At 37.6% G+C, this 24,032-nt stretch overlaps 1 protein-coding gene across 1 annotated transcript; it reads left to right on the top strand.

Annotated features, from left to right (window-relative positions):
- On the top strand, positions 1–23,119 carry LOC133774953 (arylacetamide deacetylase). The gene is made up of 5 exons (XM_062212993.1): positions 1–199; positions 12,138–12,360; positions 14,822–14,891; positions 15,893–16,064; positions 20,272–23,119. Exons 1-5 carry the CDS (start codon positions 62–64, stop codon positions 20,866–20,868), a joined length of 1,200 nt encoding a protein of 399 aa, XP_062068977.1. The 5' UTR covers positions 1–61; the 3' UTR covers positions 20,869–23,119.
- Positions 23,120–24,032: the final 913 nt, after the last annotated feature.

The following is a 24,032-nucleotide window of genomic DNA, read 5'->3' as shown; positions in this document are numbered from 1 at the left end:
TGTTTGAAAATATCTGTGCTTCCTGTGTTGCAAAAGTAGAGAAAAGCAGAAGCGATACATCATGGGAGTGAAGACTGTTTTGCTTCTGATTGTGGGGGTTCTTGGAGCATATTATGTTTATACTCCTCTCCCAGATAATATTGAGGAGCCTTGGAGGCTGCTGTGTATGAATGCACAAATGAAAACACTAACAAATTTGGTAAGTTCAGGATTTTATCCACTTTGTGAATATTTAGCATTTAATAAGAAGAAATAACTACTTGCTTCATTATTTTTTTGGAAATGGAAATTTTACCATTTAAGTTTCCTTGCTGACTGTAATACTTTTAAAAATAGATGTTGGATTATTGCTTAATTCAGATGTCTAACAGAATGAATATAGGGAAAATATTCAATTAGTTTCAATTTTAAATGTTAAAAATCAATATATGCTGGCTGAAAAAAACCAGAAAAATGTGAATGTGACTCTGATGGATGAGTGCTGCCAGAAAGAAGCGTGTCTGAAGCATGGACTTCAGGAAGGTAGGGTGAGTAGCTCTGTAATTAGAACCCAAATCCAGGCAGTAACGTTAGACTCAGCAATGAAAACACATTCTTACTGACATGTGTTGTAACAAGGTCAACTGGTAAAAGTCCAGGGGAAAGTGGACCGCTGGTATTATCCAGCTGTAAGAGAGTGAGCTGTGTAGGTGACAGGGCAGCTGCTGGGGTGGCTGCCACGCAGAGTCCACAGCTGGCTCAGTGGCTCATTTATAGTGAGGCCAGCTACCTGGGAGTGAAATTCTGCAACCATTCCTTGAACCTTCTCTTTTAGGGGTTTCCTCCTTATAATAAAACAAGCAAAAAAAAAAAAAAATCAAGGACATTTAGCCTGGGTATTAGACATTTGGATCACTATCATATTCCTTGCATATTTTTAAAAAATGTTTCAACACTATCTGATATGAAATGTAACTCTGAAGAAGTATGATGTCTGCTTTATTTTCATTTTTAGTTAACTATTTCATATCTTTAATCATATGCCACAATACTGCCCCCATATGCATTTTATGAACTTTTTGAGGACTCCTCTATTTGAAGATTTCAAAAATGTTTTGTATAAAAATAAACTTACCTTTTAATTGCATTTTACACAAACTTTTCAAAGAACCTTTGTATATATATATATATAAGTAATTTTATAAATATAAAAGTATATACATAATTTTTACATATATATAATTTATATTTATATTTTGTTACTACTCATACATGGATATCTCCAGATATGTGGTTAGATATATACAGAGATAGGTTGATGATAGATGATAGATAGATAATGATAGATAGATGATGTAAAATCTTCCTTTATATTCTCAGCTTTTACTCTCTCCGGCCCTGTTGTATCCTGCAGTCCGTTCCTGGTTATTGTTAGTATAGGACACTGTCACTCTTTCCTGATGCTATCCTCTACTTTAGAAGTTGTTTCAAATGCCATCAATTACCTTTGTATGCTCACATGTAATTTCTGAGGCCTGTAGCTGCTAGTTCAGTGATCAAGCTTTGTTGTTTCATCCCTACCTGTGGGGTCTTTACTCATAAGGAGGCACTTTTCATTACCTGAGCAAGTATTTTCTGTTTCTTTTTAGGATCTGCAATCCATAGGGTGTTCCTCACTCCCTTTTTGTCGTTCACACTGCTCTACACAACAAATTCCTAGGCAATTCTACTGGTTTCACTAGTTTGAGCCAATGCTACACATAATCTGTAGTTCATGGCTTTTCTCTGATTGTTAGTTTCTTTGATGAAATAGAGTTAACCTTTGTGGTTATTGATGGGTTAATTATCTTCTCATTCCATGTGCTTTCTTGTATAACAAAAGTATATATTTATAGGGAATTAAAACTCTCATTTGTTTTTGTAAAAAAAGTGTAACTTGTGCCAATGTACATTATATTATTACATAATCCTGCATTTTATCTAAACCTCCATAAGAGCTATCATCTTTTGATGGACTAGTCAACTTTTTTCCCAACAGTTCCTCCCTCATCCATCATTCCAAAATAAATGCAACAATTTTCTTGAATTAGTTGCCATCTACTCCTACCTTGAGATTTATCAATCAATTTGTTGCATCAGCTAAAGAACGGCCATTCAAACTTAATGTTCAGTGATGGAAATGAATGAAAGTGGTTGAGTGGAATCCACTCTCAGCTAGTCTGTGATGCAGTGTTATCTTCTGGAGTAGGAGTATTAAATGTGCTTAAGCACGAGGTCAGTTGTGATAGATTACTCCTGTCACTCTGAAAGGACTCAGGTCACACCTAGGCTTGACGAGAAACACCGCCTTCAACTCCATCAGGTCTGTTGCAGAATGGGGATTATCAGCATCTAACAAAGGAATTTTCCACCCTAGTGCTAGATTGTAAGGTTTTCCTTGCTTACTTGAGACAGTGTCAGACTCTACCTTTGAGGTCATTTTTCAAAATTATTGGTTTGGTGGGGCAAGTTGTGGCTCAGCAGGTTAAACTGTACCTAGATATATATGTGAATATAGATTTGGGCATGGATTAATTTTTAAATAAGATATATAAGTCATTATCAACATATACAGTGTATCATATATATGAATATATATATATATATATATATAGATTTTCAGAAGTTATATTTTATCTATCATCTACCTGTTGATTGATTAGTTGTGGTATTTTACAAGTTCATTTTTCTATAAACTAACTTAGTAACTTCAAGAAAAATCTAATAACTCTTTAATTATGCCCACATGCTGATAACACTGATTTTGTGTCAAATTAGAGACAATAAACTAATTATGTAGAATAATAACTAGAGAAGACCTCTCAATTTATAAATTAGAAAATTATGGATAGCATAGTGTGTCACTGCATTTTTTAAAAAGTAGTTAAATACTTTCTTTTTAGAGAGAGAGTGCACATTCATTAACTGGTTCACTCTTCAGATGGCTGCAATAGCCAGGGCTGGGCCAAGTCGAAGCCAGGAACCAGGAACCAGGAGCTTCAGCTGAGTATCCTACATGACTGCAGGGGCTCAAGCACTTGGGCCATCCTCTGCTGCTTGCCCAGGCACATTAGCAAGGAGCTTGATCAGAAGTGGAGCAGCCAGGACTGGAACCAACAAGGGGATGGCAGCATTGCAGCATAACCAGCTGTGCCACAACACTGGACCCTAAAATGCTTTCTTTAATCATTATATATAAAAATTTAGATAGATAGATAGTGCTTTTTGTTGATGTTGACAAGTGTTATAATTTGAAATGACCTGGCTCTGAACTCATTGAAAAATTCAATCCTGAAGTCGTAAATTAATGGTACTAAGAAGTTGAAAACTGAATCCAGTTTTGATGTCCGAAGGCGAGGCCTTTGAGAATAATTTGGTTTGATTATGTTGTAAGGGGAGACACAGAAAAACGCACTCACTCGCTCTTGCCATGTGATGCTTTGCACTGCCATTAGACTGTACCAACAGGAACACTACCACTAGATGCCAAACCAACGATACCTCCTGATCTTGGACTAAGAACTTCTAAAATCATTATCTAAAATAAACCTTCTTCATCATAGGTAGCTTGTTTCAGGCATTTAATTCAAACCAATTAGTATGTTTTAACTAGCTGTATTAGTCAGATTTTGTCACCATATAATTTAAAAAGAAAGAGTAGAAAATAGTCTTCTGAAAATAGAGCGTGACTGTATGTAGGTGAACTCAGCTTCCCAGGATAATTTCGTTCATAAGCATAAGAAGATTAGTTATCTTCCAATTTGTAGTTTTTTGTAAACACCTATGAAATTCATTTTCTTCATTCAGGATTTCCATCTAATTGCTCTGGGCTTTCTCACTGAATCAAACTCTTACAACATTTTAAGAATTGAAAGATGAAGATCAAATAGGGGATCCATCAGCAACTTTCTCCATTGTTGCAGTCAGAATTGACTCCATGCCTCTTCCTGTCTGAGCGCCTTGTTGAAAGCCTCTCCTCGTTATGTCCAGTACTGTACCTGTTAATGAGTACAGTAGTACCTGCTCATACAGTCTATGAAGAATGGAAACTAGGTCACAGGAATCGTGAATGAATGATCCCTCTAGCACTATTCTTTGATCACAGTGGACAGTCAGGCCATATTGTTAAGTCATAGCTTGTTGATCTGATTTTAAAGACCAGTTGTCTGCCAAAAGAAACTTGAACTTCAGGGACTCCTCTGAAAAATGGCCTGAATGAGTCTAAACAGAGTTAACTGCCACATACTGCTAAGTTCTCAAAGGGAACCCCTATTTTCTTAAATGGGGAAATCATCAATGAAATTGCCACAACAATGAACACTTGAGATTAGAAAGAAGTAACTTCAGTGTATCTTTTCCTATGCAATTTAGGAATGCTGCAGGAAGTACCAGTATAGTTTATGTGAGAGAAAATGAGAAGTCAGGGAGGAATATAAAATAATTAGAAAACTTTCAAATGGAAAAGAAAACCAAAAAGTAAAATGGTGTAAGATTTACAATAGCAAAGTATACAGATGAGCTATTTTATTGACTATTTTTTCTGATTCTAATTTTATTTAGGTGATTCTGTGGCACTTGGAGAGTTATGTAGACAGAAGCTTATGAATGAATGAAGCAATTAGTGATTTAGTTACTGTAACTGGAGTAAAAGTGGGCACATGAAAACAGAAGAATCTCACATTCTAGACTACATCTAATCACAAAAGAAACACTGAATTAAGTGATTTAAACACTGATTAAACACTGATTTAAATATATATTTATATATTCATTTATATTTATAGACTTAAATGTATATATTTATATTTATATATAAATTATGCCATATATATAAATTATACAATTATCCCTCAGTATCTGTGGGGAGTTTGTTCCATTACCTGCTGTCATTCCAAAATTTATAAATACTCACATCTTTTCTTCCATCCAAGTGCTAACCAGGCCTATCCGTGACACCCCTTCTTAAAAACAATTTGTCTTTTGTATATTACCTACCATGGTCTCCTATATAGTTAAAATTATATCTGGATTACTGATAAAATCTAATACAATGTAAATGCCATGGAAAGATTTGTTATGCAGAATATTTTAGTAAATAATGACAAGAAAAAGAAGTCTATATATTCAATACAGAAATACTTTAAAAATGTTTTAGTGCACTATTGATTGAATCCATGTATATGAAACTACAGATATGGAAGGCCAACTGCGTTCATGTGTGTGTGTGTGTGTGTGTTTGTAAACAAGGGTACTTCAAAAAGTTTGTGGAAAAGGAATTAAAATTTGTTTAATTTGGTTACAAATCTTTTGAAATCCATGTATAGATGTTTTATAAAATGCATTTTCTATGAACTATTTGAATACCTCTTGTGTGTACCTACATACATATATACATATATGTAAATGCACATCTGATGATCTTTGTATGTTATATTTATTAACTCTAGATAAATGTGAGAAAGTATAGAAAAAGAAGGTGCAGATGACAAATGTAGGAGCAAGACATCTGCATTTTCACTGGGAATTTTTCAAGTGGTACTAGTGCATGACAACAAACTAGAATTTTGTTTCAGAGATGGCATACATATTTGGAGAAGAGGAATTAATTTTTCCAAAATCATAAGTGCACAGATTCCCGATGAGGCATGGCACAAATTCTACAACTCTGTTTATCCCAGGAACACCATCAAATGTGTTCTGGGTTAGAGAACAGTTCTGCAGTGAAGCCTGGACCTGCTGTAAACCTCCCATCGTTCTTGGTTCACATATGCGATCAGCAGGTTTGTCAGGTTTACTTGGTAAATATGTGGGAATGTTTTGATAGCATAATCTGAGTGGGTCACCAAACCTTGTGCCTCTATTCCAGTATTAAGAGTACAAGGTAGAGCAAACTTCTCTGCCTTTGGAGACAACATCTTAAGCTCCAGTCTTTTAGACACCTAGAAACTCCATCAAGGTGGAAACTCCTTGCATTTCCATGAGGTTTTCTATGCACTTTTTGTCATAATGTGATTTACCAAAGCATGTATGGTGTCTTATTATCTAATCACAGGATCTATGAGTTTGATGACATCAATGTTGTAGAAACTGTAATGTCCTCTGGTATGTAAAGACCATCAGGGTCCCTTAGAACAGAGTGCAAAGAGACAGTCGAGTTCCCAGAGATATGAATAGACAGTAATGGTGCATTGCTTTCTATGCTAACTGGTAGAAAAGGAAAACAAAAACCAAATCATAACTGATGCATTCCAGAGGCAATGTTGATTTGCACCATGAACACTTTAAGTTCCAAGCTTTCAGTTCTGAAAATATTTCAATGATATTGATACAGGTGCCTTAAAATAGTTTGGAAATTTAATACAGACCCTTTTTCTATCTATCTATCTATTTATCCTTTATTATCACTTAGAATGAAAACCCAGACTATCCTATAAATAGGGCACTAGGGCACTGGGAAACATCTTTTACATACACAAACCATCCTATAAATAGGACCTTGGACAAATATTATATCCTTTCATACATCACACAGAATATGAAGAAATGACTTTCCATGACCTGTTCCACAATTATTTTTGGTGGAAACAAGTAAAACCCTTTAAACAAAAGATTACATTACAGTTTTGACAAGATATTTTCAGTTTTCCATGACATGGCTTATTTTAACATTTCAGAATAATGTGGCTTCTTACATCAAATCTAATATTATCTTGGACAATAGTAAGGCTGGAAATATTACACTTTCTTCCTTATGACGACTTCTTATTGTATTGGTTTAGGTATGTTAGGCACATGTCTTTTTCTGAAATCCAATAAGTTTATGAGATCTTCATTGTCCTTGTTCACAAATTTGTAAATAATGCATGCATTTATGGCATACATATCAACTACTCAAGTGAAGAAATGCCAATATAATTTTTTTTTTTGCTTTTGATAGAAGCTGCAATTGGTGTGCTTTCTGATTGAGCTTAGAATAATTGCACTGACTTTCTCAAACATTCATCTGCCCTCTTCTATACTCCTGAGATACAGGAGACACATATTCATCTCAAAGGGACATAAAATAACTGTAAACATAACAGTTTACTAAGTTTTCTTAGGAAGTATCGCCAGGGGTCTATAGTCTAGTGTTGGCTAGAACACACTTTTTTTTTAAGGTTTGAGCTATGTCAAGCAGGCACTTGAGGATGATAGTCATCCCTGGTATGCAGCCTAGAGCTGTTACAAACTTTGATAGTTTTTTAAGCCTTTAAATATGATGAGAAATTTGTGGACAAATTATGCTGAGAGTCCATAGGTTTTGTAGGCTAAGCTTGAGAACTAATTAGCGAGTGGGCTCAGAACAGCCTGACTAGACCTGAATCATCACCTGAATTGTTCAAATATTAGATAAGCTAATGATTTCCCAAGAAGCACTTTGGCTTTTCTATTTTTTAATATTTATTTTATTTATTTGAAAGATTTATATAGAGAGGTAGAGCCAGAGAGAGAGAGAGAGAGAGAGAGAGAGAGAGAGAGAGAGGTCTTCTACCTGCTGGTTCACTCCCCAAATGGTCGCAACAGCCAGAGCTGAACTGATCCAAAGCCAGGAGCCAGGAGCTTCTTCTAGGTCTCCCACATGGGTACAGGGGCCCAAGGATTTGGGCCATCCTCAGCTGCTTTCCCAGGCCATAGCAGAGAGCTAGAATGGGAGTGAAGCAGCCGAGACTTGAACCAGTGCCCAAATGGGTTGCTGGGAACTACCAGCCAGGGCTTTTAACCTGCTGCGCTACAGTGCCAGCCCCAGCTTTTCTATTTTACAGGAAGGAGAATTTAGGTTCAGGCCTCTATTATATCTCTTAGCTTATGGAACAAATACTGAATATAAGGACCCAGGCAGGGGCCACATATATCTATTTCTAGTGTCCATTGAAACAAACTGAGAGATATACACATCACAGATTCTCAGACCCACTAGAATCATTTTAATTTGGGATCAATTAAAACTATCATTTTTATTGACATCTTTCTCTCTTTCTGGTGGATCATTAGTTTATGGTAGACAAGAACTAATGTCTCATCAGGACCAATTTCCTCTTCCATAGTCTGGGTATTCCCATTTCTCCAAGATAAAGTCGAATTTCCCAGGCCAGCCCTATTAGTTCTGCTTTGGTATGGTGGATGCAGATTTATGGTCTAAATGCTTGGCAGTGGTTGCATAGGCCTCTTCAGGACAGCTGGATATCCATTCAAGGGATCTGGATCTGTGAAGTTTGTCTTTGGGACTTGGTTGGGAAATCATGCCGTACTACAGATTAAGTCAGACTTTAGTCAGCTGCCCAGCATTGTCAGTTCTCTGACATGATCATGTCATAATCAGAGATCCTTGCGGTTATGTTTTCTCACTGCTGGTCAATTTAATCAATATGTCCACCACACATCTCGCAGTTCAACCATGCTAGCTGACAAAACGACACGTGGAGATGTCATTATCCTCGATAAACTAAGAAGGCCCATGTAGGTGCCAGAATTTTCTTCTGTCATTCTTGACAGTAGGTGACTGCCTCAGTGGATTTCTTAATATCTTGTTATACAGAACAACCATTTTATTATTCTGGAATACAGTATGGGGTTACATCATTACAACAGTAAATGAGAGCCAATATTGCTATTTCCCAGGCCTCTGGATTTCTTCCCATACACCACTAGGGACTTTCTGGCATCTAATCTTCCTTGAATGGTTCTACTGCTGAGAAAGTTTGCTGCTGCTTCTGCTAGGGAGGACTGGTGAAATATGGACGTTTAGGGTGCTCTGGATTACAGGAATTCATGCAAATATTTTTAATACATTTCTCAGAGTATTACTGAGTTATGAACTTCAAAACAATCTTTGCCTTTCAACTAAGACATCTGCCAGGACTGTGAATTTGTCATGCATTGTGATTGCACAGTCTACAAGATCATTCCTTGGTTCTACTTCCAGAAAAACAGAGAAAAAAAGAAACCTCTTTCAGGGAAGGTGTAGCAGTTACCTCTTTTACCAGTTCTGATTTAAGATGGAAACCTAACACTCTGAGAATCATATTTTTCTTTCTATAACTTTTCAAGTATAATCACTGCTTGAAGTAATAATTTACTCCATAATATTGACCATAGCTGCTCCTTGGTCTCTCAACTTTCTCACTTGATAGGGAGTAACACAAGTGTAAAATATAATAATTGTGTTACCCTTGCAGTTCACACATAACAGAGTCCCATTTTGAATTAACAATAGACATTTCTATTTATAAACCCAACAATGTCATATATCTAATTCCAACACATGGCTTATTCTCCTTCCTGAGAACTCCTTCTGCACTGTATTCTCTCTCTTCTTTTTTAAACAAAGATTTATTTATTTGAAAGAGTTACACAGAGAGAGAAGGAGAGGCAGATAGAGGCAGATAGAGAGAGAAACAGAGAGAGAGAGAGAGAGAGAGAGAGAGAGAGTGTCTTCCATTCACTGCTTCACTCACCAGTTGGCCACAATGACCAGAGCTGTACGGATCTGAAGCCAGAGCCAGGAGCTTCTTCTGGGTCTCCCATGCGGGCACAGGGGCCCAAGGACTTGGGCCATCTCCTACTGCTTTCCCAAGCCATAGCAGAAGTGGAAGCAGCTGGGACTCAAACCAGTGCCCATATGAGATGCCGGCGCTGCAGGCGGCAGCTTCACCTGCTATACTGCAGAGTCAACCCTTGGACTTTATTCTCTATATTATGGTTTTGTCAGACAGACATGAATGTACGTTATTTTCACTTGAAAAGATTTAGAATATAAAAATAGAGCTGTAGAATATTTATTTTTAAAAATTATTTTCTTATTTTTATAAAAGATTATTTGAAAGTCAGATTTGCAGAGTGGGGCAGGGGGAGAGCAGAAAAATTTTTCATCGACTGGTTCACTTCTCAAGTGGATGAAACAGCCAGGGCTGAGCCAAGTCAAAGCCAGGGGCTTCATCCAGTTCTCCCAGGTGCTTGGTAGGGACCCAAGCACTTGGACCATCTTCTGCTTTTTGCAGGCCATTAGAAGGAGCTGGATCGGAAGTGGAGCCTCTGGGACACTAACTGGAGGCCACTCATATGGGATGCCAGGGTTGCAGGTTGTAGCTTTACCTGCAAAATCACAACACTCTCACAATGCCAACCCAATCATATTTTTAGAATGTAGAGCGAAAGAAAGTTATGGATAATTATATCTATTTGCTTTATCAACAAGGCAATTCTCAGGAGAGTAACTAGAAGCATGCATGTATGCATGTACGTATGAATTATCATAGTGGTCCAGAGAAAATTACATTTGTTTCCTTTTTCTCCCCCAAATCTTACAAGAATGCTTATTGTGGCTTAATTCAAGGTATAATTGCACTGACAAGGAGTTTTGAGAAACATATTATCTGACTTCCCTTTCAAGAGGAACAGGGTGAGGCTGATCAGCATTGAAAATGAGCAACTTTGCTTATCACTTTTGTACTTATTTAATATTAATATAATGAGTAAGAGACTGGCTGTTACCACTGTCATGTACAGGAGGGAGGTTGCTGGGACAAGTTTTGTGGGTCTTTTCCTTAGCTTAGTATAGAAATAAGAAGCCAGGGAGCAAGTTGCAAAGAACCAGATAGTTTTATTGTCTATGTTGCAAGGTGAGGGAAAAAGTATCTTGTCTGAGAGCAGCCAACACAGAGTGCCTGAATGGGTCACTGGCTTTTAAGAAGTGCACCAGGTTTTTAAGTTCATGCTGTTTTTTCTCGTGGGTTCCTCCTATGGGAAACTGATTGGATAGAGGTTTCACCTAATGTATGCTCATTGGCTTGGGGCCCATGGAAATAGTGGAGGGTCCCTTGGAGACAGCAAGATTCCCCTTAGAGGGCTCAGTTCCCTCCCCTCTTAGCTCTGGGTGGAAGATTGGAGCTAGCTTGAAGGTGTGGTTAAAAACCACAGGCTCACGCATACAGAATAGGAAACTATAGTGCTTGCACAGAACTTGCAACCTGCTTGCACATGGCATTCTACAGAAGTTGGAGGGGCCCATAAACCCCTAGCCCCGCCTACCGGCCTCACTTCCCCACTGTTCAATCAGCTAGGCCTACACTCCACATGTTTTCATTTGAAGATCAGAAAACAAGTTTTTGATTCTAAGAATTGCAACTTTATAAACCATTTAGGATTTGGCTCATTTTCAATTTTTTAGGTACCTTATCTTTCATGCACTTTCATGAACTTGCTTTAATAGCTTCGTTACACTACTCCATTTCTCTGGTTGTAAATGGATGTTTCCATTTACATGACTATTGCTTTGGCTTAGAATGAGATTTTCTTATTTTGTTTGGCCAAACTCTATTCACCTTTTAGTTCTCATGTCAGAGTCTACCTACTATTTGAAACTCTTTCCAATCTCATTTCCAGGAAACTATTTTATCTCCTTATGTAAGTCCATTAAAGTTAATGACACATAACCATCAGAAATGTAGTTATGTTGTTAAGTAAACTGGTTGTATACCATTTCTCTAACTCTGAGCTTCTTTAGAGAACTTACCTTGTTTTCCTTATAATACCTGTCAAATTATTATTTAACTTTGTTAAACATTTTTACTTGAATCAACTTTTTTTTAAAAGGTTGATTTATTTATTTTGAAAGTCAGTTACCAAGACAGACAGATCTTCCATCTGCTGGTTCATTGCCTAGATGACTGCAATGGACAGCACTGGACCGTGCCAAAGCCAGGAGCCAGGAGTTTCGTCTGGGCCTCCCATATGGGTGACAGGGGCCCTAACACTCAAAATGTCTACCATTGCTTGTCCTTGGTCATTAGCAGGGAGCTGGATTGAATGTGGAGCAGCCAGGACATCAACAAATTCACATATGGGATTCTGGCATAGCAGGTAGCAGCTTTACCTGCTATGCCAGAACACCAGCCCCACTTGAAGCAACTATTACAGAAACAAAACTAAACTACCAGTATTTCTAACTGTGTCATTATATTCACTTGTGAGAACAGACAGAACCATTGGGTGCAAATATGATTGCTTCCATATTTATAAATATCAATGGCATTTGGTATGTGTAACCTAGTGGATTTTTCTCCCTCTCTCTTAAATTTAAGGCTCTGTTTGCTGAATACTTGGGAATCAACAATTTCATGAACATTATAAAGTTCTTAACGAGCTTTCAAGATGTCCCACCCACATCCGATGAAAATGTCACTGTGACGGAGACAACTTTCAACAACATTCCTGTCCGTGTGTACATCCCAAAACGAAAGGCGAAGACACTCAGAAGGGGCTTATTTTTTATTCACGGTGGTGGTTGGTGTATAGGGAGTGCTGGTATGTGCCCCTTATTCAAATATTTAGTTTGTTATTGAGAAGACAATTTATTGAGGTGTTGAATTCCAGATAGCAAGTCATACTCACATATAACAGATCATAAAAAGCTTCAGGTGTATGAAATTTATTTTCTTGGAGATAACATTGGTTTAAAGGAGCTATTTTAACTCTCTTTCTGAAAAGAGGGAACAATGAAAGCCAAAGTTTGTAACAAATCTCAGGTAAGTGGAAGTGCTTCAAGAACCTAGCAGGCCATTATTAATAATGTATTTGGTGAAATGTTACAGTGAAAACCATAATGAAGTGAGTTGTATAGTGAGTGAAATATGAGAAAACAACGACTTGTCTTTTGATAAGTTTAGATATGAAGAAAATGAGAAAGAAGGTGTAAGGTGGAAGAGAAGTAACAAGTCGACTAGGATATTGTGTTTTTATTTTAAATTATTTTTATATTTAATTATATCTAACATACATACTAACATGTAATATTTAATGTACAATTATACTTTGAAGAATATAAGTTATAAATTTTATTTATATACTAATATATGTTTTATGTGCTATACACATTTTTAACATTAGTACATGGGATTTCCCTGAGCATGTTAATGATTTTGATGATTTGAATTATGCATGGAGTGGGTGCTGGAGCAGGAAATGGGGTTTTGTCTGACCTTTAAGAAGAGGAGGGTTGGATTCAGCAAAGATTTGGGGGGTTGGCATCCCCTGGGGAAATGAGGAGCGGGCATATCTTTGTGACAGGAGAAAAAGAGGTTTTGTTGGTGGGGATTGACGTAGATCAGGAAAGCAATTTAAAGCAATAAATGAGGTGATCCTGCTTGGCATTTCCCTTTTTATTATAATTTATTTATTTTTAATATAAAGAGAACAGATTTCATGTATTTCATAAATAAAATTCTACAAAGTTAGCCATACATCCCTTTCTCCCTCCCTCCCTCCCTCCCTCCCTCCCTCCCTCCCTCAATTCCCTCCTTCCTTCTTTTTTATTCTTTTAATTTTTGCAATAATATAATTTCAATTTACTTTCTAATCATAGGCTAAAGCACAGCTAACCATAATTTTAAACAAGTAGAAAGCAGAAAGACCACTCACTGTACCATGGGAATATAGACAAGGGCTAAAAACAATAACCTAATCATAAGATATTAGTTTAATTCTGATACATTTTTTGTAATCTATATTAATTACCATATATCAGAGAAAATTATGATATTTGTCTTGTTGGGAGTGGCTTATTTCAATAAGCATACTGATCTCCAGTTGTATCCACTTAGTTGTAAAAGAGAAGATTTCATTCTTCATGGCTGAGTATTATTCCATCATGTATATATACCACCTTTTCATTATCCAGTCATCAGTTGATGGACATTTGGGTTGGTTCTATACCTCACAAGTTCCAACAGAAAAATCTGACCCTAAAGTATTCATTTTAACACAAAATCTGACTCTAGCATACATCAGTTAGTTTCCATGAGTCTCTGTTGTAAAAATCATTTATTTTTAAATGGTTTAAAATTTTATTTAAGATATACAAGTTTCATGTATTTCTTTTATACAAATGAGGGGATATATTGATATTTCCCACCCTACCCTCTCTCCTGGCCATGCCCCTAACCTCTTCCCTCCTCCCTCTCCTATTCCCAGTCTTATCTTTTTACAAAGATCTATTTTCAGTTTCTTTATACTTATAATATTTACCCTACACTAAGTAAAGAGTTCAACAAACAGTATGAAGAAAAAAACACAGTTCCTCAATAGTCAAGACAAAAAAAAAATCATGACATTTCAAGTGTTGATTTTACTCCTATTTAGAAACTTTTTATCAAAGAGTCCCTGATGTATAAGCCTGTATTTATTAGGCTAAAGGATCTAAACAATAATGAGCCCTGAAACAACATGACCTTCAACTTTCTGTTTCAAAGTTTTAAACAGATTTTTAATACTTAATATAAATATGGCTTGTTATTAGAGAAGTTAAAAAAGACTTAAGACTTAGTGTGAATCTGAGATTTTATAATTTTCCATCGATATTAAGGACCTAACATTTCAAAATAATCTCTACTATTCATTGCATTGTCGCCTAGATATGAAACTTGAGATAAGCTCATATGCTGATACCTCCCCTTAAGCACTCTTTACTAGCAAATTCTAGTTTATCATCTTAACTTCTCATTTTTGATAGAAACCATTCCCTAAGCCTATTGGTAGACATGTGTGGTCCATCCTTAACCCTTTAAACTATACGCATGCCAAACTCTAATTCAAAACAATCTCTCTCTCTCTCTACCCCATTCACTTTCAATCAATTAAATGACAACAAAGTAATAGAAATATTTTCTGCCAGAATATATTGATGAGCACACAATTGCACTAGTTGGCTTTCTACTGAAGTCAATGTTAACCAATTTGTCAGTAAATATAACATTTTATTTTATTTCAGCTTGGTTTAATTATGACTTTCTGTCAAGACGGACAGCTGATCAACTCGATACTGTCGTCGTCTCAACCAAGTAAGTGTACTGTCACCTTCTTTGTTATTTGGGCAGATGACTTTATCAATTTAGATGTTCTTAGCTTTCTTGACCATTTTTTGGTAATGCCAGGAGTATTTCACATAAAATTCAGAGAGTAAACACAGAGAAAGTGGACACAAGTATGAACAGAACAAAGTCAGATAGAAAAAATAAATTAGATCAACGAGGAATCAAAAATAGGAACTCCAAAAATCGTTAAAATAAAATTGAACTATTGCATCTCATGAACAAATTACTCCTACTGAATTTATAGATTTATTGATTTCATTAACAAGTGAATAAGCATGAGAGCTTCAGATTCAAAGAAATCATTTCAAATCCTGGGTCTAGAATTAATTCTGTGACTATGTGTAAGAGGTATTCTAGCTTTTTAGTTGAATTTCTTCTTATTAAACTGGGGATACCATACTATTTTCTGACTAATATGATTGTTTTGGGGATTAGATGATAAAAATAGATTTGAAGAAGTTAGTTCCATGTATGACTTAGTAGAATTCTCCATTAAAATTAATCATTCAACAAATTACACATAATAAAATGGGCAAACATCTCTAGATCAATAATTATTAATAGAAAATAAACCCTACAGGAATGAGTAGAAAAATGAAAAAAAATTATTAGAAAAACAAAGTAGTGGCCACATTAGATTAAGTTCAAACAGAATAATTCCTACTCTTTGCTATTTATTGGTTACCCCTAATATAATAATTACAGGAAATATTCTGGGAGAAGGTTATTGAGGGATACTTGACACCCTCTTTTCCTCTAAGCTTCATCCAGATTCTATATTCAAGAGTTTCTTTGTGCTAAATGAAATTTAAAAAGCTTTTCATAAGGAAGAATTGTGTCTTTGAATTTGTAATTATCCAAGTAATCAAGTTTTCCAGATGAAAACACTGTTTTTTAAAATTTACAGTAAGCTTTGCACATGTATTATTTGTTAAAATAATTGGCTTAAATTATTATTATTTCCACAGCTACAGACTAGCACCTGAATATCATTTTCCAATTCAGTTTGAAGATGTATACGATGCACTAAAGTGGTTCTTACGCCAAGATGTTCTTGAAAAATATGGAGTAGATCCTGAGAGAGTTGGTGTTTCTGGAGACAGTGCTGGTGGGAATTTAGCTGCAGCAGTGGCTCAGAAGGTATGATGCTCAGATTTATTTTATTTTAAAAATCTTCACATAAATATACTTATTTCAGACATTACCATACCAAAGTAAATATGCAGATATTTTAATATATTAGATATTAGGGATACATCAAGTTTGCAATCTCAGAACATTTAAGCCTATAGTGCTTTTATTGCTTTCTCACATCAGATTTTTTAAAATTATTTTTATAAAGTAATAAAATACAGGCCGGCGTTGCAGCTCACTAGACTAATCCTCTGCCTGCAGCGCTGGTACCCCAGGTTCTAGTCCAGTTCGGGGTGCCAGATTCTGTCCTGGTTGTCCCTCTTCCAGTCCAGCTATCCGCTGTGGCCCGGGAAAGCAGCAGAGGATGGCCCAAGTGCTTGGGCCCTGCACCCGCATGGGAGACCAGAAGGAAGCACCTGGCTCCTGGCTCCTGGCTCCTGGCTCCTGGCTCCTGGCTCCAGATCAGCGCAGTGCGCCAGCCTCGGTGCGCCAGCCACAGCCACAGTGTGCCATGGCTCACTTGGTTAATCCTGCGCCTGTGGTGCTGGCATCCCATATGGGCGCTGGCTCTAGTCCCCATTGCTGCTCTTCCAGTCCAGCTCTCTGCTGTGGCCCGGGAGGGCAGTGGAGGATGGCCCAAGTGCTTGGGCCCCTGTACCCGCATGGGAGACCAGGAGGAAGCAACTGGCTCCTGGCTTCAAATTGGCATAACTCTGGCCCTAGCAGTCATTTGGGGGGGGTGAACCAATGGAAGGAAGACCTTTCTGTTTTTCTCTCTCATTGTCTAACTCTATCTGTCAAAAAAAAAAAATTAGCCTACTAGAATATGGGTAAAATTTTTGAAACTAGTTACCTGACCTAGGAAAGAAACCCAGCATTAATATTTTAGAAGGGATACTCCTTTGCAAATTGATGCCTGCAATTTAATCAATTTAATATCTGAATCTGTCATAACTATGGCACATGAACTTTTTGTGTCATAAACAAATATTGATGATTTTAGTATTTTTTTTTTGACAGGCAGAGTGGACAGTGAGAGAGAGAGAGAGACAGAAAGGTCTTCCTTTTGCTGTTGGTTCACCCTCCAATGGCCGCCGCGGCCAGCGCACCGCGCTGATCCGAAGCCAGGAGCCAGGTGCTTCTCCTGGTCTCCCATGGGGTGCAGGGCCCAAGCACTTGGGCCATCCTCCACTGCGCTCCTGGGCCATAGCAGAGAGCTGGCTTAGAAGAGGGGCAACGGGAGAGAATCCGGTACCCCAACCGGGACTAGAACCCGGTGTGCCGGCGCCGCAAGGTGGAGGATTAGCCTGTTGAGCTGCGGCGCCGGCCTTAGTATTTATTTTTATCATGAACTTTTTAAGTTTATAACCTTTTGCTATTTTACTGTTAAGATAGATTTCTTATTTCTAGCCAAAGGCAAATTACAAATTGTGAGATTCTTTTGTAATATACTATAAACAGATATACGCTACTTCCGGGATGATGAGTTCCACATAGTCCACTCATTGTTTCCTTGAAAAGTATCTTTATGCCCAATCAAGAACATATCCGAAAACACTGATTTTTGGAGCTGAAGCCATGTTCAGCCACAGCCTCAGACAAGCCACACAATGTCCTTAAACATTAATTTTGTATTACTATGTTGCATAATAAGCCCTTCCTCTTATGTAATTCAGGCTTCTATATAAACAAAAAGGGCGGGTGTTATGGCCCAACAAGTTAAGCCACTGCTTGCAACACTCACACCCCATATCAGAATGCCGTTCCAGGGACTTCCAGCTCTTGACACGTCTGATCCAGCTTTCTACTAATGTAATGGGCCAAATACTTGAGTATCTGTCACCCATGTGGGAGACTGGGATGCAGTTCCTGGTTCCTGGCGTTAGCTTTGTCTAGCACTGTTGCAGGCATGTGGGGAGTGAACTAGCATTTGGGAGAGTCATTCTCTCTCTCTGTTTCTCTCACTCTCTCTGTCTCCATCTGCATCACCCTAGATTTCAAATAATTATTTAAAATCCAGCTAATTCTGATCCATAATTTTAAAACACATGAACAAAATATCTTATTATAGTCTACAGACTTTGAAGAGTCAACAACATAAAGGAAATTTCTAGCACAGAAATTTTTAAAATGACAAACTCCATCAAAAAAAGATAAGGAAATGGAACCATTTATTTTCTGATTTATCAGTTTGCACTGTTTTTCTGTGTTGAGATATTGTACTATCCTCCTCAGAAGTGTAAAAGTGGTGTTAATCAAGAATTCAAAAATAAAGAGCATATAGTAGGATCAAGAAAATATATATACTATTTGTTATAGTAAAAGAAAAAGGAATCATAAAAATAAACCCAGCATTCAATATTCTCTCTCTAACTAATGGTACATGCTAAACAAAAGTAAACTATACAAATAAGGTGAATGTGGAACATCTTTCAGATAGAAATATGCTTATAACCGAGCCTCTCCTTAAATGAGCTCATGAAGGTATAAACTGTCAGATCAGGGTGAAGCTGATGTGAAACTAGATTCCTGTGCACAGGAAGTTTTGCTTTATACCATTTGCTTGGTCAGTGGAACCTCAGACATTTAATTTAAGTTAAGGTGATTTGGGTTGTTATTACTGCCTTGTGTTTGATCAAAATGTGTAAACATCTTATCTGGAGAAATAGAGCATTATCACAGATTTTAAATTATTCCTGTAAATATTTATTGAAATTCAATGTCTAATACACTGTCAAAATATTGCACAAGAAATCACAAAGGAGAGCAAGAAGAACCAACAGAAATTCCCACACAATTCATGGATTAAACTTATCACCTATGGAACACAAAATAACTATCCAGCTTGCTTCGATGAATTTACATTCAAGATTATAAATTTCAGCAGAACAATAGAGTTTTGGAAAATGAACAAATATTCTAAAGCTGAGAAATAAAAACGCAAACTTTCAGGAATGGCATAAACAGTATTACTTGAGAGCTAGATTATTTCTCAATTTAAACCTGAGAAGGATGAGTCCTGTTAACTAATACATTAATAGGTAAAATGAAAGACAGAGATCAAAAAACATGGAAGAGAATATAAGAAGTGTAGAAAACAGATTATAATAATCCAATCATGTCTTAAATTTTATATAAGAACTACACTGGGAGAAAGGGATATTTAATAATTGAGTATTTTACATAATCAACAAAATATATCAAACTACAGATTAAGAAAGCCCGTGAAAACTAAACATCATTTTTGAAAGGCTAAAAATAAGTAATGAAATATACATATAGACTCAGCAAAGCAAAAATGAAGATATACACATAGCAAGCTGAAACAAAGATAAATTCAGAAACTCTTAAAACAATCATAGAGTTAACCACCAGTTATGCTTACAACATACTTTTTAAGAGTAACGTAGGGACTAGCGTTGTGGTGTAGTAGGTAAAATGTCACATGTGCCACTGGCATTACATTTGGGCACCAGTTCTTGTCCCAGCTGCTGCACTTTCAATCTAGTTCTCTGCTAATGGCCTGGGAAAAACAGCAAAGAATGGCAGAGGTACTTGGACTCCTGACACCCATTTGCAAACCCAGATGAAGTTCCCGGCTTCTAGCTTCTTCTGTCTGTTCCCATCTGGCTGTTACAGCCAATTGGGGAGTAAATCAGTTGATAGAAGACCTCTCTCTGTATGTTTTCCTTCTCTCTGTAACTGACTTCCAACTAAATAAAGAAATCTTTTTAGAAAAGAGTGGCTTCCAACTGGCCCAGCGCCAGCTGTAGTGGCCATTAGGGGAGTGAACCAACGGAAGGAAGACCTTTCTCTCTGTCTCTCTCTTTCACTGTCTATAACTCTACCTGTCAAAAAAATGTATATATATATATATATATTTTTTTTTTCTCTATAAAAGAAAAACAATATTTTTCTGTGGCTATTCTTAATTTTAAAAATAGAGATTTTTGCTTCCTAATCACAAAGGAATTGGCCTGTATCCCTACCTATAAGGAAAGTGTTACGAATCACTTTGCATTCATTCACAGCATTGGACTACAGACATCTATGATATTGAAAACTGGAAAGTTTGTTGAAATGTGTTTTTGCGGTTTCTGGTAGCCTTTTTAAGATGGTGAAGTTCATATAAATATATTGAATTTAAATGAAAATGTAATTTCTAAATAAAAATTTTTATTCAAACAATTTATTTTTAAAATTTGTTTTTCAGCTCATTAAAGACCCAGATGTCATGATCAAACTCAAGACCCAGTCTTTAATATATCCTGCTCTTCAGACTCTCGATATGGATTTACCATCATATCGGGAAAATGCACAGTTTCCAATTTTGCCCAAATCACTCATGGTCAGGTTCTGGAGTGAATACTTTACCACAGATGGATCATTCGAAAAAGCCATGCTTCTCAATCAGCACGTCCCAGTGGAATCGAGCCATCTGTTCAAATTTGCTAATTGGAGTTCCTTGCTCCCTGATAAATTTAAGAAAGGACATGTCTATAACACTCCAACCTATGGTAGTTCTGAACTGGCTAAAAAATATCCCGGGTTCCTGGATGTGAGGGCAGCACCCCTGCTGGCTGATGACTCTCAGTTGCGTGGCTTACCCCTCACCTATATTGTGACCTGTCAGTATGATGTGCTGAGAGATGATGGGGTCATGTATGTCACCCGGCTCCGTAATGCTGGTGTGCAAGTGACACATAACCACATAGAGGATGGATTCCATGGGGCTCTTTCCTATAATGGATTTAAAATTGGATATAGACTAGAAAAGCAGTATTTTAGTTGGCTAAGGGAAAATCTATAGTAAAAACTTAAGCAATGATTTCTTTAAAAGTATACAAGCCTCAGAACAGGAAATTAAATGGGTGAAAATCAAAGAACTAATATTTGAATTGATGTTTATCATCTGTGACTTTCCGAAGACCCTCATAGCTACAGTAGTTGGTTTATTTTGTTCTGTTTGTCTTTACCATTGGCAACTACTTTCCTATTTTATTCATTGTTTTATGTGCTTTTCAGTCATTTCTATGAAAATAGTTACTTTCATGTTTTTGGAACTGTTCTTTATATCTATATCTCTGATTTACATTCCTCTTCTTTCACTTGCCTGGCAATGTTACATTTGAGAAGACAACAGTTTTTGACATTCTGGCGTGGTATGAGAAATGCCAGAGTTTTGATCAGCATAAATGTAGAAACTCAAAATGCTGCCCGCTAGTAACTGATAAGATGTTTTTACCCTTTTTAATAGTCTTGGCCCCTGGGCCAGCCCTGAGCTTAGCGGGTAAAGGCAACACATGCAGTGCCAGCATCCCATATGGGTGCCAGTTCAAGTCCCAGCTGCTCCACTTCCCATCCAGCCCTCTGCTATGGCCTGGGAAAGCAGTGGAATATGGCCCAAGTCCTTGGGCCCCTGCACTCACATGGGAGACCTGGAAGAAGCTCCTGGCTCCTGGCTTCATATCAGTGCAGTTCTGGCCATTGCAGCCATCTGGGGAGTGAACCAGCAGATGGAAGACCTCTCTCTGCCTCTGCCTCTCTGTAACTCTGCCTTTCAAATAAAATAAATAAATCTAAAAATAAAAAGTCTTGGCCCCACTACAGTGCCATTAACTATCATTGTCAAACCATTTCTTAACGTAAAACTCTTCCAGTACTACAGTACCACAATTAGTGCCAATGAGATCTTGGGCACTTAAGAAAAAGTCAGCTGCAATCTTGTGACAAATTTGGGAAGCTGAGATTGGCAAGGAGTCAACGCAAGTCAGTAGCTCCTCGCATGTCAGTGGCTGAAAGTGGTGAATGAGGCTAAGACATGGAAGAAATACTACAATCAAGTTGAGGGCCCAGCACTGTGGTACAGAAGCATTAAGCTGCCACCTGTGAGGCCGGCATCCCTTATCTGAGCACTGGTTCCAGACCTGACTACTCTGCTTCTTATCCAGCTCACTGCTTGCTAATGCACCTGGGAAAGCAGTGGAAGATGACCCAAGGACTTGGACCCCAGCCACCTACATGGAAAATCAGGATAGAGTTCCTGGTTCCTGGCTTTGGGTCAGCTGTTGCAGCCATTTGGGTAGCGAGCGAGCCAGTGTGTGGAAAACTGTCTCTCCCTTTCTGTCTGTCATTCTGCCTTTCCCATACATAAACTAAACTTTTTTTAATTGAAAAATTTGATACTCTAAAAGCTCCTATGTCCATTTTTGCATATTGTGAAACAAAATAAAATAAAATTCACATGATCTTTACCTTGGAGTATAAATTATGTTGGTCATATGTTTGAAATATTTGATCACTTTAGAGATTCACTGAGGAAGGCAGTCCAGGCCAATGTGGGTACTTTGCATGGCATTGCCCAACTCTAATTAGGTGGGAATAATATTGGGCAGGATATGGAAGTAATAATAAACTTTAATTTTTGTGAAAACTTACATAATATCCAAAGTAATATATATCTATCGTATTTTAAATCATTTTACTTTTATACTTTTCTTGATGATTCCTTAATGTTGTGAATTTCTGTTTATTAATTCACAATTAGTGTGTTTACAATAAATTTGTTCAAATGGTGCTGTATTTGTGTTATCCCATTAACTTCATATTGCATACAAACTCTATGCTGACAACCTGCTAATAGAACCAGCACATGGTAGCAATTGTGTTATATTTTCTTCTGAATCCTCTGACATCTGCTTCCAATATCTTAATGAGTACTGTCTTCAGAAGCAATGCGTTCTTGGGGCTGGTGCCGTGGCTCACTTGGTTAATCCTCCTCCTGTGGTGCCGCCATCCCATATGGGTGCCAGGTTCTAGTCCCAGTTGCTCCTTTTCCAGTCCAGCTCTCTGCTGTGGCCCAGGAGGGCAGCGGAGGATGGCCCAAGTGCTTGTGCGCCTGCACCCGCATGGGAGACCAGGAGGAAGCACCTTGGCTCCTGGCTTCGGATCAGCACAGTGTGCCAGCTGTAGCGCCATTTGGGGGGTGAACCAACAGAAGGAAGACCTGTCTCTCTCTCTCACTGTCTAATTCTGCCTGTCAAATAAAAAAAAAAAAAGAAGCAATGCATTCTGTCTTATCTACTTATCTACTCTGTTGGTTTTGCTCTTTACTGTCATGTGAGTTTCTATGAGTCAGTTTTTCTCAATTAGTAGAATGGGCCTAATAAGGTTTCTGACACAGGATTCAATAAACAGTAAATGTGCTAAATAAAAGCTTGAATAACAAGGCATTTTTAAAAGATTTTATTTATTTATTTGAGAATTAGAGTTACAGGCAGTGAGAGGGAGAGACAGACAGAAAGGTCTTCATCCTCTGGTTCACTCCCCAAATGGCCACAATGGCCAGAGCTGAGCCGATCCAAAACCAGTAGCCAGGAGCTTCTTCCAGGTCTTGCATGTAGATGCAGGGGCCCAAACACTTAGGCCATCTTCCACTGTTTTCCCAGGCCATAGCAGAGACCTGGATTGAAGAGGAGCAGCTGGGACTAGAACTGGTGCCCATATGGGATGCTGGCGCTGCAGGTGGAGGATTAACCTACTGTGCCACAGTGCCAGTCCCGTGAAAGCATTTTTGAATGCATCCAGAGTTACATGTGTGTAAAGAATTCCTCTGGACTTGTAAAATACGAAATGTATAACATACCATTCTTTGAAAATCTTCGCTCACTTTGTTTCTATGCACTCTACTGTGTGTTTCATGTCAGCACTTGTGCTACTTCTTTCACTTCCTCTCTGAACACCTCCTTCCACTCAAGGATGAGGAAGGACTGAATCCCTGAAATGAGAAGAACGTGGGCACTGGTGTCAGCTCCTTGAATCTGGAATCACACAGACCAATTCATCATGTACCTTCTCCACAGAAAGCAGTGAACTACATGTGGCTGGAAGCTACTGCAGATTTAGCCAGTACTTTCCTTTTATATCCAAACTTCAGAATAAATGCTGGCACATTTTGTCATCACTGTGGAAGGA

The sequence above is a fragment of the Lepus europaeus genome, chromosome 2 (assembly GCF_033115175.1).
Source record: "Lepus europaeus isolate LE1 chromosome 2, mLepTim1.pri, whole genome shotgun sequence".
In the NCBI taxonomy this organism is placed as follows: Eukaryota; Metazoa; Chordata; class Mammalia; order Lagomorpha; family Leporidae; genus Lepus; species Lepus europaeus.
The sequence above is the reverse complement of the archived record's forward strand: the minus strand, read 5'-3'. Positions and strand labels throughout refer to the sequence as shown.